The sequence below is a fragment of the Pipistrellus kuhlii genome, unplaced genomic scaffold (genome assembly GCF_014108245.1).
Source record: "Pipistrellus kuhlii isolate mPipKuh1 unplaced genomic scaffold, mPipKuh1.p scaffold_m20_p_13, whole genome shotgun sequence".
Lineage (NCBI taxonomy): Eukaryota > Metazoa > Chordata > Mammalia > Chiroptera > Vespertilionidae > Pipistrellus > Pipistrellus kuhlii.
The window spans coordinates 24,693,559-24,713,148 of record NW_023425438.1 but is presented as its reverse complement, the minus strand read 5'-3'; the positions used below and the strand labels follow the sequence as shown (position 1 = coordinate 24,713,148).

Genomic DNA, 19,590 nt, shown 5'->3' with positions numbered 1-19,590 from the left:
ATAACCTAGAGAGTTCTTCCTCGCCCCCTCCCCATCTGTATACTGTGATCCTTGCTCTCTTCAGGTATCATAGAGCAGTGATCATACTCAAAATGTCAGTGTATTGATATAAGGGGCTTGAGCCAGAATATATATCAGTGTACTGTTTCCTTCATCAAAGAAGTCTTGTTTCAAGAAAAATGTCTGCTGATCTAAACAGTGTGCTCAGGGACATCAGTGATTTACATTCTGGTCTAAACTTCTTAGCTCATTGAAGACTGGTAACAGTTTGCAGATTGACAGCCAGTCTATGAACGATATTGAGCATCACTGCTGTACAATACCTATGTGTGGAAATCAAATTGGATCATTGCATAGCTAATCCAATTGTCTCTTCATTCTTCATAATAATTATTGTTATTGGCTCGTTAATTGTAGATGATCATCATAGGTTAGAATGACTGAAATACAAGTGTTGCGCCTATGTAAATAGGAGTCCTTGGGATGAAGACTAATTTGCAATGTACGTTTTCTCTGATAGGGATTCCTCAGTGTAATGATTTTTTTTCTCTAAGTCATAATATGGAGATCAGACCTACAGAGGTGGCTCCTAGTAGGAGAATACTACTATACGAATGCTTTAAAAACGGGAATTGAGTCATTATAGAAAGTGGTAGGATTCAGTGTTGTAGTTCTAGAAGAAGTAAGTTTAACAGTGTGCTATCCTAAATCAAATATTTCTCTTGACTCTGTTGCTGGGGAGACATGGAAAAAAATCAATATATAATAAGATATTGGTATGCTTTTTGTGTTTTAAGAACTTCCATGTGATTGATGGATATGTTTTTCTGGATATGGTTTCTGATGTCTATCTAATTGGCCATTAGACTTTTCTCTGTCAGAAACCACAAGTAATGCCACGTTGTCAGTGGCAGCATGTAGAATTGGATGGAGTGTTCCTGACATCTTTTTAAAAAAATATATTTTATTGATTTTTAATTAGCTACCTCCTGCACACCCTCCACTGGGGATGTGCCCACAACCAAGGTACATGCCCTTGACCGGAATCGAAGTTGGGACCTTTCAGTCTACAGGCCGATGCTCTAACAACTGAGCCAAACTGGTTAGGGCCTGACATCTTTTTTGTTACATTTCTATTATAGTGAATTTTATGAGGTCATGGTTTTTTCTGGAACATCTTTAAGATTAAGATTGTTAGTCCTTGGGAAGACATAACTACTTTATAAGAAAGAATGTAACTTTATTATACTATTAGACAAAACTTCTCTAAATATCAATAAAATACTATGTTTCAGGTAAAAGATTCATGGCTGAGATTCATTCTAGGAATCTATCATAATATATAGAATGGTTTGAAATTATGTACATATTCTTAATGGAAAAACCCTACTTTATAATCATTTTGATTACAAACTTTAATTATGAAATGAATAACTGTGGGCAATCCTACATACCCACTGACATTCTTTAAATAATTCTACATCCTTGCCAGTCACATTGCCAAAGCGAAGGGTTGCAAACTAATGTATTCTGTCAATGGAGTTAGTATAGAACTTGAGTAATTCTTCTGTCTTGGATATAGGTAAAGCCTTGGAAAAATATAAATCCTAGAATCACATAGAATAAACTAGCAACACTAGGGAAAAAAAATCCCTGTTCATTGCAGTCTAGTTTCTTTTTTAATGCCACCAGATGTCAGTATAACCACAGGACCGGAGAAGGATTGCAATAGATAAATGGCTTATGACCGTTCTTTTTGCTTCCTGAAAGAGATAGGGAATAAAGTTTTTAACAGAATTAGGTATACAATGCAAAGATTATTTTGTTGTTGAATTGTGTAGAAAAATGAAGAGTATAATGGAGAATAGAGCTCATATAGAACTTAAAAAAGAAGAGATACAGTTAAACATCCTATATAATAAAAGGTTAATATGCAAATAGACCAAACAGTGGAACAACCGAACAACCAATCACTATGATGTGTGCTGACCACCAGAGGGTGCGCAAGAAACATCGTGGGCATCGGCAGCAGGTGACAGAAAACAGAACATGGTGGGCATCGGCTGCAGCAGGATGGTGGAGCAGGTGAAGGGCACCAGACCAAGGCGGGGTGTCATCAGAGCAAGCGTCCGGAGGTCACTGAAATTTCCTCTCCACTCCCCCATTCATCCAGTCAATGATTATTTATTGCCTATCTCCTGTCTATGATTGGCACTGGGCATAAAGGGGGATGAGATACAGTTTCTTTCCTCAAGGAGAATACTTTTTAATGGATTAGGTGGTCAACAAATAGGAAGCTTGAGTCTGTTTTTAAAAAAAATAAACTTCTATTGATATATATCATATATTGTTATAGTATGGTTCCTCCTCCTTCCAATGTGGTAAATCTGTATTATAAAAGGCCCATGGCCATAATGCCCTAAATTCTTTGCATTGAGCACCTCTTGGTCCCTCCCCCTGGTCCGAGAGCAGCAGCTCTCCCTGTGGGCTGGGCTGGGCAGGGCACAAAGGCGGAGGTCTACAAGTTTTGGAGGGGGGGCGGGGCAGCGAGCTATGAACAGTAATGGGCGGGGCGGCCAGCTGAGGCCAGAGGATGTGAGCTACTTCTCTGGGCCTCTAGCTGATATATAAGGACAAAAGCTTAATCCATTATTTCCAAAGGAGAGGCTTTGGTAGTAGTTGCAAGCTCTAAATAAACTTTGGTAACTACCGTTTCTTAATTATTAACCATTAAATTTGTCTTAGTTTGAAATAATTAGTAAGAGTTATAAAAATGTTATTTACCTGCTTATGTGTTTGTTTCACTAGAGATTCAGAAATCAGATATCTTAATGTATTTATGATATTAAAGTGAAAACAACTTTTGTCTCTGACTTCATAGTGTACTTAATCAAAACACATTTTTCCAACTTTCATTTTTATAAGGTCAGGTTAACTCATGAAAAACAAACTTATCTTCATCCTGCTTCATATATCACCACTGACAACCTGATAATCTTGAGCTCAGGGTCTGGCTGTAGAATGATTTTTGCCAGCAATCACTGATAATGATATATGAATTGGATATGAAACAGATTTTCTTCCTTTTCTATTATGACCTCCATCCAAAATTAGATTGACTTTAGATTGATTATAGAAAAATAACAGCTTGAAAAACTGTTGTTTTTCCCCCTAGTATAGTGCCCTTGAATGTTAACTTAGAAATAAGATTTATTGAACTTCTTCTACAGTGGTACGATCTCAGCCATGGTGTTTAAATTTCTGAAACCTTCCAAGATAAAAAAAATTCTTCAGTAAAGAACTTCTGACAATTCTTATGAAGGAAATAAGTATAAATTCAATATGCAAAGTTAAGAGAATATCAATGGCATGTTATCTTCAATAATAATGAGTAAATTTATTAAAATATTTTATACTATACGTATTTTATTTTTCTATTGTTATGTCTGTATTAGCATTTTTCAAGTCTGGCCCTTAATCTGATTGTTTAATGCCTCTCTAATATTTAACTGAGAATTGATGATTCCTGCCTCCGACTGCAGTAGAAGATTCAGAAAAACTATATGCTTGAAATAAAATTTAAAAATCTTGTTTTTTCTTTCCTGTTACCAAATACATAAAGTCAAACTTTAAACACAGCTCTGCTCTATCTTTTTATAGATGCTGATATTTAGTCAAACTTATAATTCTAACAAGTCATTGTAATAGCCTCATTCATACTTACAATATTTACAATATACCTCATTTACTTAATGGTGTATGGTTATGTGTGTAACATTTTTATTAAGCCCTATATAGCTTTCTTCTGGCTTTTTTTTTCTTTTTTCTTTCTTTTTTTCATTAACTCCTACAGAGGAAAGTTTTGTGGTAGGTAGCATTCTGGAAAGTTTGGCCCCACATGTTTGTTCTGTCAACCTAAATAGCATTACACCTATATTTACCCTCACTCAGTAGGATTTATAAACTGTTACATGTACATGATGTTAGACTTCAATATCTTGTACTAATGTTAAGTTAGATATATGTAAAATAAAATATAATAATTTCCTGCAACTAGTAAAAGGGCACATGATTTTTAGGTATTTAGAGGCATGCAAACTATTCCTTCAAAGGATCTACTTTACCAGCAACTTGGGAGCCATTATTATTTTCTTATTTATTTTTAAATTAAGTGTATTGGGGTGACATTGATTAGTAACACTGCATAGTTTCAAATGTACAATTCAGTAATAATACATCTGGTTATCTCATTATGTGTTCGCCACTCAAAGTCTAATCTCCCTCCATCACCATAAATTTTGCCCCTTAAATTCTTTATCCTGCCCCCCTCTGGTAACTACTCATCTGTTGACTGTGTTTGATTGTTGCTTTCTGTTTTATATCCTATATATGAGTGAAATCACATGGTTCTCCTTTTCCATCTTACTTATTTTGCTTAGCATGATACTGCCTCAAGATCCATCCATGTTGTTACACATAGCAGTGTTTCATTCTTTCTTATTGGCTGTGTATGAACCACATCCTCTCTAATCATTCACTGGAAGATATGAGGTTGTTTCTGTATCTTGGCTACTGTGCATAATGCTGCATTGAACATAGGAGTTTATATATCCTTACGAATAAACATTTTCAAAAATTTCAGGTAGATCCTAGGAAGAGGATTGCTGGATCATATTGTAGCTCTATTCTTAATTTCTGGAGGAACCTCCATACTGTTTTCCAAAGTGGGTATCATTAGTTTCAGTTACTATAAAGTGTACTTCTTTAGCAACATTCTGCAGTTTATCTAGAGTCCCCTTTTAATTTAAATAAGCAAAGTTTTTTCTATATTTTAAATTTTAACAATAATTGCTGTTTATGATGTCAAAAACATCTAAGATACAGAACTTGCACTATTACTCCTTCAACTGTCAGTAGCTTTTGTCACTTTTTTAAAATAGATTTTTATTGATTTCAGAGAGGAAGGGAGAGAGAGAGAGAGATAGAAACATCAATGATGACAGAGAATCATTGATTGGCTGCCTCCTGCACGCCCCACACGGGGGATCAAGCCTGCAACCTGGGCATGTGCCCTGACCAGGAATCGAACCGATGACCTCTTAGTCCTGGGCCGACGCTAAACCGCTGAGCCACACCCGGCTGGGCTGTCATTTTTTGATCAAATGGTAATGATGGGAAACCTTTCAATCCTTGTAAGACTGTATCTCCTGACCTGCTCATTCCATTCTCCCCTCAATAGCATTTTAACAAAATGAAAGCATATTGTCTTCTTTTTTTTTTTTAATATATTTTATTGATTTTTATACAGAGAGAAAGGGAGAGAGATAGAGAGTTAGAAACATCGATGAGAGAGAGTCATCGATCAGCTGCCTCTTGCACACCCCCTACTGGGGATATGCCCGCAACCAAGGTACATGCCCTTGACCGGAATCGAACCCGGGACCCTTCAGTTCCCAAGCCGACGCTCTATCCATTGAGCCAAACCGGTCCCGGCCATATTGTCTTCATTATTAGAAAGAATAAATGTTTGCTTTTTGCTTCCGTTTACTCTATCATTTAAAATATAATTGGAAATAATTTGTACATGCACAGAAAGGATGTATATATCAATGGGATTGGCCTAAGACAATTGTGATAATGTTTTGGCATTGCATAGGGAGTATGTGTTTTGATTTGTTGATAGGAATGGTCACAGCATTGTGGGTTTCGAGGTGAATAAATGATAAGAATATCACCAAAGTATCCAGCCCTACAAACATGGCTTTCTACTGACAGTAATTTTTTTTACTGCTATCTTGCAGCTGTTGAAAATGGACGGATGGATGTATTAAGGCTGTTGCTTCGATATGGAGCAAATGTTAATGGATCCCATTCTATGTGTGGATGGAATGCCCTGCACCAGGCTAGTTTTCAGGTAACTTCTGAATTTATCATTTCATCTTCATGTAAATTGTATGTTTTACCCTTTTAAAATGACAGTTCTATACAGTTTTTACTTCCCACTTGTCTGTGATTTATGATGGTTAGTGCAGTACAGAAAAGGCAGTCTAAATGCTAATGATCATCCTGAATAAACCAACTGCTCTAGTAGTATCAGCAGCTTTGGGTGACAGGGATTATCTAAAGTTTCAAATGTTGATAGCATAGTTAAGAAACCATCAGAATACTTGGGATATAAATTGATAAGGATATGTATAGCAGTGTGTTTAGAAACTATGATAGCTCCTTAGTGTTTGGGCTAGCAAACTATTTTTTTTGCAGGATTTTATAAGGATTATAATTCCTAGAGATTAGTGTTTCATCTATTAATGTTTAACGGGTTTGTAAAGATATAGAATAATCTGATAGTTTAAGACTTCCTTCCCACAATCCAACTTTCTAAAAAGAGGTTTTCCTTTATAGAGGATAAAAACAAACTGAACAAAACACAACAATAAGAAAAGAGATACCTTCTATTTTCTCTTATTTAAAATATAAATCTGTGCTTTAGGAAAATACTGAGATCATAAAATTGCTTCTTAAAAGAGGAACAAGCAAGGAATGCCAGGATGACTTTGGAATCACACCTTTATTTGTGGCTGCTCAGTATGGCAAGCTAGAAAGTTTGAGCATACTTATTTCATCAGGTAAGATTAACCCATTATCCTTTGGACTTTAAAGATCACGAGTTTTGACTGTATGTTTTCCTAGGAGGAAGAATTCTTGACCAGATATAAATCAGGTTGTGAAATTTATGGTTTTATGTTAGTGGTAAATAAGGGAACATACAAGTTTATTTATATTTTTATTTTTGTTAATCCTCACCCAAGGATCGATCTTCCTTTTCTTTTCTTTTCTTTTCTTTTCTTTTCTTTCCTTTTCTTTTCTTTTCTTTTCTTTTTCCTTTCCTTTCCTTTCCTTTCCTTTTCCTTTTCCTTTTCCTTTTCCTTTTCCTTTTCCTTTTCCTTTTCCTTTCCTTTTCCTTTCCTTTTCCTTTCCTTTTCCTTTCCTTTCCTTTCCCTTTCCTTCCCTCTCCTTTCCTTTCCTTTTCCCTTTCCTTTCCTTTCTTTTCCTTTTCTTTTCCCTTCCCTCCCCTTCCCTTCCCTTCCCTTCCCTCCCCCTCCCTCCCCTTCCCTCCCCTTCCCTCCCCTCCCCTCCCCCTTCCCTCCCCCTTCCCCTCCCTCTCCCCCCTCCCCCCCTCCCCTCCCCTCCCCTCCCCTCCCTTCTCTTCCCTTCCCTTCCCTTCCCTTCTTTCAAAATATATTTTATTGATTTTCCACAGAGAGGAAGGGAGAGGGATAGAGAGCTAGAAACATCGATGAGAGAGAAACATCAACCAGCTGCCTCCTACACACCCCTACTGGGGATGTGCCCTTGACCGGAATCAAACCTGGGACATTTCAGTCCACAGACTGATGCTCTATCCACTGAGCCAAACCGGTTTCGGCTCTTTTTTTTTTTTTTTTTTTTTTTTTTTTTAAGGGAATGGGAGAGAGGGAGAAGAAACATTGATGTATAGAGAGACACATCAATTAGTTGCCTCCCTCATGTGCCTCCATGAAAGCTGGGATCGAACCTGGAACTGGGTACGTGCCCTTGACTGGGAATTGAACCTGAGACCCTTTGGTGCATGGCCGATGCTCTAACCATTGAGAAACACTGGCCAGGGCTACACGTTGATTTATAAGCCTGGTTACTTAGTGTCTATTACTAACATGATGCAATGTACAGCTACTAATTTATCTGAGAAGAACATAATGATCTTCCAAGGTTTATTGGAAGCTGAATCAGGAGGCTGTCCTTCCTTATAGGGACCTGAGCAGTTACAACTTTCTATAGTAGAAGGCTATATTAAGATTAATAAATTTATTATGTAGCTATTTTATATATTAAGCCTTTGAGCTGTATGTTTCCATCAATTGTATGATTATTTAAAAGGATTTATTTCTAAGTATGTTTATACTTTATTGTGTTAATAGCAACATAAACCTGCTGAAGGCTTCTCCTTGACATTCTTCTTGGCAAACATTATATATTCAGCATTGTCAGAGAAGATGATGTAGGATGGCATTTTTACTCTGTGTGACACTTCTGTGACCAGAAACATTTGTTTGCAGGGTTTTTAAATTTCTCCAAACACCACTTATGCCCTCAGAGTGCTAACCTGATAAAGCACCATAGTTAGAGCAGCAGGGAAATACACCAGTTTTGCCACAGGCAAATTAAAAAGTTTTTTAAAAAATTACATTAAATATAAATGTTAAAAATATATTGTGCTTTTCATATACCTCCTGTGACATCTACAAAGGTTCATAATTTAGGGTTTGTTTTTTTTAAAAATCCTTTTCAGCAATTATCAGAAATATCCATTTTGATGGTTTCCCTTTTACCTTTTTAAATGATTTATTGGAACCATAGAGTGCTTGTTGGAGGAGGAATTGGGATGAAATGAAGCCTTTACTAAGAATTTTATTTTAATGTAAAAATGAATTCTAAAATATTAATAACTTGTTTTCTTGCCAAAATAAAAGCAAAAACAATTTACATGATTACCAGCAAGTTAGGTAAATCAATATGTTTATAAAACAGAATCCACTGAGGGGAGGAAATTAGTTGTACAGTTGACCCTTGTACAGTGTGGGGATTAAGGGCTCTCACTTTTCTCCATGCACAGTTGAAAATCTATATATAACTTTGATTCTCTCAAAACTTACTACTAATAGTGTACTGTTGGCCAACAGCCTAACTGATAACATTAACAGTTGATTAATACATATTTTTTCTTTTATGTGTTATATATACCGTATCCTTACAATAAACTAAGCTAGAGAAAGGGAAATGCTATTAAAATCAAAAGAGAAAATACATTGTGCCAAAACCGGTTTGGCTCAGTGGATAGAGCGTTGGCCTGCGGACTGAAGGGTCCCGGGATCGATTCCGGTCAAGGGCATGTACATTGGTTGCCGAGCACATCCCCGATGGGGGTTGTGCAGGAGGCAGCTGGTTGATGATTCTCTCTCATCGATGTTTCTAGCTCTCTATCCCTCTCTCTTCCTCTCTGTAAAAAAGAAGAAAAAAAAGAAAAAAAGAAAATACATTGCCCATACTGGTATTGTATTAATTGATACTGTGGCATTAAATCGTCCTATATAATAATAGAGGAATATTCAAATTGTCCATTACACTGGAACGTCACAAAGGACTGCAGGAGGCTGCCTGCGCATGCGCAGCGGGGTGTTGCTCAGGAGACAGGGCAGAAGCAAGGAGGCGCCCGGAGGAAGCGGGACCGTGGTCAGGAGAGGAGGGCAGGGGTGAGCGCCCATAGCGCCCCCCTCACCTATCCTTTGCCACCCACCGCTCGTACTCAGAGTGCCCCGTCGCCCACCTGCCAGGGGAAGGAGCGAAGTGCGGCTGGTGGGAGGCTTCCATGCTCTCCTCCGATGCCATGATGAGGAGCCACCGCATTGCTCAGGAGTTGGGGCCGAAGCGGGAAGGCAGGTGAGACCAGCCCTAGGCGACTCAGACTGAGGGCGGGGCTTCAAGCGACCAGAGAAGGCCAAAGGGGTCAGGGATTGGGCCAGGCACGCTGTGGCTCTGTGTGGAGAGAGGCTCAGGTGTCAAGGTAGGGCGGCCGATTTCGTGCCCTGGGCTCCTAGTCTGTTTATAAGATGGAAAAAATCTGCATGTAATTGGACTCCAGCAGTTCAAACCTGTATTCTTCAAAGGTCAGTTGTACTAGAAACCCTTTCAGGGAAGCTGCTTTGAAATTTATGTTTATTATCATGTATTGTTGTGGGTTGTTTTTTTGCCCCACAAGTGAGGATTATCTGTTAAATGTCTTATTTTGTATTAGGTGCAAATGTCAATTGTCAAGCCTTGGATAAAGCTACTCCCTTGTTCATTGCTGCTCAGGAGGGCCACACAGAATGTGTGGAGCTTTTGCTGTCCAGTGGGGCAGATCCTAATCTCTACTGTAATGAGGACAATTGGCAGTTGCCTATTCATGCAGCCGCACAAATGGGCCATACAGAGTAAGTGTTAAAAAATGGAAAATACAAATGATCTCATGATTAAAAAGTAATAAAGAATAATTCTTCTGGGCCAGACCTATTACCTCCAGATAAAATCCTTGCTATTCTCTTCTCCACCTTACTGCTAATTGACCATGTCTACCACCATCTCTAATTCCCATGCCATCCATAGTTCTTCTTAATCATGGACTTTCCTAGTGTAAGGCAGGCACAGTGGCTGGAAACGGAGTGACCCAGCAACTTTCTCAGGGTGTTAAGTCTTCCCCCTGATTTCGCAAGCTATGCCCATACTCTTCTGCTGTTCTCTAGTTTTATCCAAGGCATCTTTAATTAACTATATGATAGCTTTATTCAACATACTTAGCTTATCTCCTTGATCCCAGAAAGTTTTTGAGTTTGTGATCTCAGTTGGAGTCTAGTAGTTCTTTTGTGTGTTCAGGACAGTTCTCCCATCTTGAACCCTTTGATTAGACTTCTATCTTATCAAACCTCAGGTCCAAACCAGTATTTTTTCCTACTTATATTACTCTTCTTGGTTGCCAAAAGTTCTCATGAAATTAGGGTATTTTATGGAAAGACTAAAATATGGTTGGAACTCTCTGAAATTTGGGGTTCCAGGAATTTTGGAAGCTAATAATCTGGTTATACAGCCAGCAGCTTATCTTAATGTAAATTGGCACTAAATGGATTTTTAAAATATATGCTTATAGTTTTTAGAGTCATAATTCTACAAGTATAACTTCATAGCTATTATTAGCATTATTTAATTTAACAAACAATAGTGAAGTTGTCAGTATGTTTGCATAGAACATGTTGTGCAGTTCGGTTCTTATGCCAATAGGTGGCATGGTATTTTACCATTTCTTTAAAGATATATGTAGGCATGTTTGTGTCTCCGCTAAGAGTGTTTTTCCAACCCATTTAAAAAAATTTAAACACATGATTAAGTTTAAAACATTTAAACAAATTGTTTATTTTAATAAAATATTTAGGTTTTAAAATTTGGTATTTTTCTTAATTCTTGATTGTTTATTTAAACATAAATCTTAGGTACAATTATATCCTGAGTTTTAAATTGATACCAAAACTCTCATGAATTTGTCCTCATTTATTCTCAAATTTGAGAATTCTGTTTGTCACTGATGATTTCCTCTATAGAATATTATACCTCTAAGGTAAATTCTATGAATATAAGTTATTTAATACTATTATTATTTTGGGCCTACCTTACATAAGGAAAAGTACCAGAGAGAAAGAAAGTACTTTGAAATAGCCTGACTTTCTCCAGAAAGAGGGAGAATTTATTGGCTTTCATGATCTTTAGTTTTATTTTTAATTTTAGAAAAGTAGACTAGTTCCCCCCCCCCCCCCACCTGATTGCTAGAGGTAAGTTTATAATAGAAAAACCTCTATCTTAATGATTTCCTTTAATACTCTGGTTATCAACCATTTTCTTTTTAAATCTGCCCCAGTGTTGCCGAGATCGGTTTGGCTCAATGGATAGAGCGTCGGCTTGGGGACTGAAGGGTCCCGGGTTCGATTCCGGTCAAGGGCATGTACCTTGGTTGCGGGCATATCCCCAGTAGGGGGTGTGCAAGAGGCAGCTGATCGATGACTCTCTCTCATCGATGTTTCTAGCTCTAGCTCTCTCCCTTTCTCTCTGTACAAAATCAATAAAATATATTTAAAAAAAAAAATCTGTCCCAGTGCTTAAAGAGCTCATATTTTTTTTCAGAGAATAGGATGTTTTAGCAGAAATACTAATTTCCTCCTGATGAAAATACTATTCATTTCCTGTTTAAAAAAATTCTTATTATATACAAAAAGAAAACTTTAGTTTGTATTTTAAAAAGGAAAAATTTACCTCTTTTTTTTTTTTAAGTATTTTTTAAAAAACATATTTTTTATTGATTTTTTATAGAGAGGAAGAGAGAGGGATAGAGAATTAGAAACATCAATTAGAGAGAATCATCGATCAGCTGCTCTGTTGGGGATGTGCCTACAAGCAAGGTACATGCCCTTGACCTGAATTGAACCTGGGACCTTTCAGTCCGCAGGCCAACGCTCTATCCACTGAGCCAAACCGGTTTGGGCAAAATTACTTCTTGATACAAGTTTATATTTGCTATAATGACGTTTGAAATAATAGATTAGGACATAAAATATCTCTCTATATAAAAGCCTAAGTGATCGAACAACCTGTTAACTGGTCACTATAATGCACGTTGACCACCAGGGGGCAGACACTCAACACAGGAGCTGCCCCCTGGTGGTCAGTGCACTCCCACAGCGGGAGTGCCGCTCAGCTGACCGACCCATCTCAGTGGCCCACCAACCTGGCCCAGCCATTCACTCCCTCAGTAGTCCTGCAGGTCCAATCTCTAGAGTAGGGGTGTCGAACTCAATCAGAGAAGGGGCCAAAATCTAAAATCCAGCCTAAATCGGGGGCCGAATGGTTTACTGAACAGTCATAAACTGTCATTGTGATGGAAACGCAGCGGAGTGCAGTGATGACAGCGCGGTGCGGGCCACATTGCCAGGCCTGGCGGGACGGATTTGGCCCGCGGGCCTTCTGTTTGACACATGTGCTCTAGAGAATGAGCCAGGCATTGACAAACCACCACCCTCCTGGAAGTCGGCTTTGGGCACTGTGGCCATTTCCCCTTTCTAGAGGGGAAAAAAAGAAACGATATAAAAACCAGCCACCTGGTGGCTCCTGACAGCTGGTGCGAACGTCAGCAAGGACGGATTCGGGTCACGAGCCAGCAAGGGTGTCCCACTACCTGCCTGGAGGGCTGCTTGCATCCCAGCTCCCTGATCCACCTCAGAAGCAGGGCTCACTGCTGGCAAGCGCCACTGTGGTGGTACGAGCCTCTCTTGATTGGGACTGAGTGGGCGCGAGCGTGCGGCAGGCACAGCGGGCCTGGGATGAGTAGAGCAGCAGGTGGCGTTGGACTGCCAGTTTCCGCCCATTCCCTACAGGCCATGCCAAGGGACCCCAGCTTTGCACTAGTCTTAACATAAAATTTGAATTTTAGCAATTAGGGCCATAGCAGTAAGGTAAAAAATTACTAAAAAGTAAGAAATGACAACCTGTTACCTACTTACTTACAGGAACACTAGAGGCCCAGTGCATGAAATTTGTGCACGGATAGGGTCCTAGACCTGGCCGGTGATCGGGGCCGATTGGGGTCCTTCTGGCTGCCAGCTGGGGCCTTCCTTCATTATGTACCACCCCCTGGTGGTCAGCTAATGTCATAGCGACCGATTGAACTCTCGGGCTCCTGGTTGAACTCCCGAAGGGACACTTTGCATATTAGCCTTTTATATATGTAGATTATTTAATTCTGTTTCAGATCTATTTAAAGACCTTTGTATTAAGCAACAATAATAAGCACAACATTTTGGAGTATATAGCCTGTGATAACTTAGTATAGGTGGAAGCTATACTGAAGACAGACTTTTATTAAATAATTCAATGGGTGACTCTTAAATGTGTGCTGTAGAAATGTTACTTATATTTATGCACATGTAAAAATATTAAATGCTTTCATATTGATGTATTTGCAGAATCTTGGCCTTGCTCATACCACCTACTCACCGGGTGTGTGACACTGGGTCGGACCAAGTGAGCCCTGTGTACTCGGCAGTGTTTGGAGGGCATGACTACTGCCTGAAAATGCTCCTCGAGCATGGCTATAACCCTGATGCCCAGAAGTGCCTCGTCTTTGGATATAATTCTCCTCTCTGTATGGCTTTCCAAAAGGAGTATGTATATTTGCTATTTTTTATTATTTTTTTAAATATGGAGATGCATTTCCAACTGATTTTCTTTTATGATGAAGTTTAATATCTCTTAGTGCTAAATTGTTAACTTAAAAACAAACAGAAAAATTCCTTTATGCAGTTCCTTGTAAAAAGTACAGTAAAAATGAGGCGATAATGTCAGATTTTTTCCCCCTTCCCTCTTTAGATCTGCATTATATTTTCAGTGTGGTAGTTTTAGAGAATACGTTCCCTGTATTAAATAAATGTAGGAATTCTCAGATACCCTTGGTCTCCAAAACAATTCAAGTGAAGTGGCCCTATAGAACACAATTAAAATCTGGTTTGATGACTTTAAAAGAGCTTATCAGCTATTTTCTTATGTGTGGGAACTTATAATTGGACCAAATTATGATTAATAAGATAGTTTTTTGGTAATAAAAAATCATTGAAAGGCATTATTTGTAAGCCTGTAGGGAAAAAGTTAAAACATCAAAATATCTTTTTCCTAGTCTTTCTAATTGACTTTTCATTTGCCTGGCAATAGACTTAATTGTAATACAACTTTGCCATATTTACCTACTTTGTGGAGAATTTAATTGAAGAGAAACCTTTCTCAAGGGCTAAATTTAAAAGATGATAGTATCATAATCACATATGCTTGCATTTGTATATAAAGGAATTGACTTAAGTATAATTCATAGCACAATTTTTTCATAGTAGAGAAATATCAAGGTTAATTTTCCTCTCCCTACCATCCTTTCTTTATCTAGAAAGCAATATAAATTAAAATGTTAGTCTCTAGACTACATTTATATTAGCTAATGTCTAGCTCTTAGTTTGCATGTCAGTCACTGTACATGTAATGAGAAAAGCATTTGGTTATTTGGGGACTCTTACAAACTTTTCTGATCAAGGAAGAAAACTGACATTCTTCTAATAGGTTTTGTTTTAGTATATCAAGGGTGTAATATTGCAGCAATTTTCTTTCTTTTTTTGAAAAAATATATTTTTATTGATTTTTCACAGAGAGGAAGGGAGAGGGATAGAGAGCCAGAAATATCGATGAGAGAGATACAGCTGCCTCCTGCACACCCCCCACTGAGAATGTGCCCGCAACCAATGTACATGCCCCTGACCGGAATCGAACCTGGGACCTTTAAGTCCGTAGACCGACGCTCTATCCACTGAGCCAAACCGGTTTCGGCTTATTTATTGCAGCAGTTTTCAATCTTTTTCATCTCATGGCACACATAACCTAAAATTCTGCAACACACCAAAAGAATTATATTTTTGTTATTCTGACAAAAAAAATGATTATAATTTTAATTCATTCACACCAGATGGCTATTGTTGTGCTGGCTGTGGTAATTTTTTTATTTGACAGTCTAAGGGAAGAGAGGTCAGCGCCCTGACTAAATAGTCAGGTATTGCATGTTATAAAAATTTTTGTGGCACACCAGTTGAAAATCGCTATTCTACAGTAACATACTTAAGTTAATTAAATTAACTAGAATCTCCATTTTTAAAGCAAGAATAATTTAATATAATTTTCATTTGAAATGACTATTATGTTCTCTTGCTCCTTAATGAAATAGTGTATGAATTTCCTATATTTCATTAAGCAATTATTAATGAGAATTTGAGTTTTGGTCACAATAATAGTACCAAAAAAAATTGGAAGACTCTATTTTCCAAAATTCAAATTTGGAGAGATTTGGTAGTAGATAACAAGATAAGTTTAGTGGTATAAGTTTGGAAATTTTTATAGCAACAGTGTTGTTAAAATAATGTAAGATTGCTGTATAGAAAGATTTAATCAACATCGTTATTTATCTAAATATTTTTGTTGACATTTATTTATTTATTTATTTATTAAATATATTTTATTGATTTTTCACAGAGAGAAAGGGAGAGAGATAGAGAGCCAGAAACGTCAATGAGAGAGAAACATCAACCAGTTGCCTCCTGCACAGCCCCCACCGGGGATGTGCCCGCAACCAAGGTACATGCCCCTGACCGGAATCGAACCCGGACCTTTCAGTCACCAGACTGACGCTCTACCACTGAGCCAAACCGGTTTCGGCTATTTTTATTGACTTTGAGAGAGAGAGAGAGAGAGAGAGAGAGAGAGAGAGAGAGAGAGAGAGAGAGAGAGAGAGAGAGAGAGAGATTGGTGTGAGAGCTAAAATCAATTGGCTGCCTTCTGCAAGCCCCCTCCCAGGGATTGAACTGCAACCCAGGCATGTGCCCTGATCAAGAATCCAACTGGCAGTCTTTTGGTACACAGGACTATGCCCAGCCAACTGAGCCACACCAGCCAGGGCAACATTTTTTATTCTTAAAAAAAAAAAATATATATTATTGATTTCAGAGAGGAAGAGAAAGAAACATCAATGATGAGAGAGACTCATTGATCGGCTGCTGTGTGCATGTCCCTGACTGGGCATTGAGCTCACAACCTGGACATGTGTCCTTGACTGGAATCGAACCTGGGACCCTCCAGTCCGCAGGTCCACGCTCTATCCACTGAGCCAAACCAGCTAGGGCCAGGGCAACACTTAAAAAAAAATTATTAACTTTTAAATGATGTTGAGTTTAAAACTTTTGTTTTCTTATTTGTTTTTGTTTTTGTTTTTGGTATTTCTCTGAGATCTAGATGTTTAGTATTTGTGGCCTTTCTTGCACTGTTGGCCTGTTGTCTTTTAGTGAACTCTTATATATGCTCTTACAAATATTACAGTTGATATCATAAGGTAATAAAAATAATAGATGTAAATAATTGCTCTGAATTTTATGATTTTATTCAGCTGATTTAACTTTTTAGCTCAGGATTAGCATTTTGAGACATTTTTCCTGGGCATCCCTTTGAGAGGATGAGCTTCCATTTGAAACAGTGACCTTTAGCTTTTCTTCTGGAAAGAGGTCTCCTCCATCACTGCACAGAAGCAGTCTTTGTCCCTAGGGGCTAAAAAGTTAACAGCTACAGTTAACATGAAAGCCATTCTTTCAAGGGCACAGTTGAGTAATTCAACTGAAATGAGAAAAAGACTCCTTTACCTAGAATGTATAAAAGAAGAGAGAAGTCGAGAAAGTTCAGGACAATTTGAACAAATATTAACACCTTTTATATATGACTGTAGGAAGAGATCATGGCTTAACAAACCCGATTTTGTCTTTTGAATTGATACTGATCCTTGCTAGCACATTAGTTTTATAGAAATTGTATGTCTTTTCCTCTTCATCATAATCACACATAGAACCTAATGTCTTTATTTTGTTTTCAGCAAATGGCTAAAAATCATTCAGTAAAACTTATATGGCCTTTGATCATTCAGCTAACAAGTTGGTTAGGTATTTTGTTAGCTAATTGGATATAAAATGCTCAAGCTATTTGCCCATTTTTGTTTAAAATAAATTTTGTTAATATGTTGAATTTCCTTTTATTGTGCTACTTTCTTTTCTGGGCACTGTCTCTGTGCAACTTTTTAAACTTCAAAGAGCAAAGTAATGAAAAATGTACAGGCCCCAAGATAAGGTGCAGGCATTGCTATTTAGGTTTTAAACTTCTCCCTTTTTTCAGTATTTGATAATTTTCACTGCTTATATAATGTGTAGTCTCTTAATGTGTCACATTTAGTTTGTGATGTTTGTATTAGCAGACATTTGGTCCTGCCCAAAATGTCCACTGAAACATTTGGTCCAAGCCAAAAGGACCTGGACTTTATTTTAAACTTTATTGACTTTTTTTTTTTTTTTTTTTTTTTTTGAGAGAGAGAGAGAGAGAGAGAGAGAGAGAGAGAGAGAGAGAGAACACTGATTTGTTGTTACACTTATTTATGCATTCATTGGTTTGTATGTGCCCTAACCAGGGATTGGACCCACAACTTTGGCATATTGGAACAACGCTCTAACCATCTGAACTACCCGGCCAGAGCAAAAGTTTCTTAAAATTTGGTCGTGTCCAAAATGTCCATGATAAAAAACATCTGTGGGTTCAGATAGCCCATAATATTTATTTATACTTGTGGTCTCATACATAAAAATACTACTGTGTTTATTGATCCAGTAATTGGATTTGACTGTATTATCAATGCTTGTATAATAATGCTTCCTGCCTTGGTAGCCTCGCTGGTAATGACACATGGATATGTTATATACGTGGGGGTGGGTCAATTGTCTCCTTGGGTATTTTGATACAGGACCAAATACCAAGGACCATATGTCTCTGTGATTGTTTTGGGCATGACCAAATGCTCTGCAAGGGTTAAATAGGATGCCCTGTTTTCCTTTTAACTTGTTTATACAATTTATTATTTAACCAAAGGTTATCTATGCCCTAGGGTTTACTGTTGCTCAGTAACATGTAATAATGAAGGTCATATAGAGCACTGAAGTTGCTTGTGTTTCTGGAGCTTATATATATAATACTAGAGGCCTGGCGCATGAAAATTCATGCACTCAGGGGGAGGGGGTCCTTCAGCCGCCTGCACCCTCTCACAACCTGGGACCCTTCAGGTAGGGTCTCTAGGCCTGGCCTGAGATCAGGGCCTCTCGGGGCTTTCCTTCCCCCTCCCACTGCTGTCACTCTTGCCATCTGTGCAGAGTTGCTCCCCCCCCCCCAGCCCTCGGTGTCCTCCCTCTGCAGGCAAAAGGCTGTGGTGTAATGGCTTGGCTGGCCTGGGCCTCCCTCTTTCTTTGGTGGGGCACAGGGCCAGTCATGTGAGGGGCTGTCTGCCTACCTGATCACTCTTTAACCACTCTGCCTCCCTGTCTGATTGCCCCTAACCACTTGCTTAGGGGTGAGGCTAGCCCAGTGAGGGGCTATCTGCCTGCCTGATCTCCCCTAACCTCTTCTTGCCTGCCTTCCTGATCACCCCTAATCACTGGTCTGCCTACCTGATCACTCCCAACCACTCTGCCTGCCTGATTACCCCTATTTGCTTGCTTGGAGGCGGGGCCAGCCCGGTGATGGGCCTTCTGCCTATCTGATCACCCCTAACCACTCTGCCTTCTTGTCTGATTGCCCCTAACCACTTGCTTGGGGGTGGGGCCAGCCCTGACTACTAGTTGGTCAACCTCCGGTCGTTACTGGAGGCTGACCAACTGACCCAGGGTTTTTATATGTTAGGATTTGAGACCTTCAGTCTTCTCAGAAGCTCAGGGAATGCTGACAGATTTTATGATTTTCCATTTTATGTTTATTATTCACCATATTATTGGTAGTTTTGTTGGAAATGTGTTAATAAATGTAGCATTAGGCAGTTTTATAAGCCTTTTAGCATGTGGTTTGTCTCTTCTAACATAAGGCAATAAGGTAATTGGAAGAAGTTTAGAGCTGGGTTTTCCAAAGTGCGTTTTTGTACAATACTAATTCTATAGATCATTAATAAATATTACATGGGATAAAATAGTTAAGTTTGGGAAGCATAGGGTTAAGTAATGTTAAATAGGTTTCTTTCTTGAAGGGCTTGAAAAGTTTGATCTTGTGTTTATAATATTATACTACTTTGTTTACAGATTTTGGGGTATTTTTTACTTTTTATTATGCTTATTTCAGGTTAATAATTGAATTCTTTGCTTTAATTTTAAAGGTATTCTCAGGTTTCTGGAGGTTTTAGCATATAACTTGAAAATACAACTGGCATACTGTTTAAAAATATATTTACCTTGTATTTCTTTTTTTGGAATCACTCTGTATTATAGGGTTTCTCAAATATTTTCATTTTGGAGCCTTTTTTATACGGATCATTTTCAGGGACTAATGTTTCATGCAACAAATATTTATACAATGCTAATTTTGTGTGCCAGGAAG

At 38.3% G+C, this 19,590-nt stretch overlaps 1 protein-coding gene across 2 annotated transcripts in view; it reads left to right on the top strand.

Moving 5' to 3' along the window:
* LOC118717354 (ankyrin repeat and SOCS box protein 3) overlaps positions 1–19,590 on the top strand; it is a 57,655-nt gene that overhangs the window by 28,625 nt on the left and 9,440 nt on the right. For both annotated transcript variants that reach the window (XM_036435311.2, XM_036435310.2), the window contains exons 5-8: positions 5,802–5,914; positions 6,491–6,626; positions 9,833–10,010; positions 13,581–13,778. In XM_036435311.2, the coding sequence (XP_036291204.1) occupies positions 5,802–5,914; positions 6,491–6,626; positions 9,833–10,010; positions 13,581–13,778 (625 nt within the window). The remainder of the gene's footprint in view (positions 1–5,801; positions 5,915–6,490; positions 6,627–9,832; positions 10,011–13,580; positions 13,779–19,590) is intronic.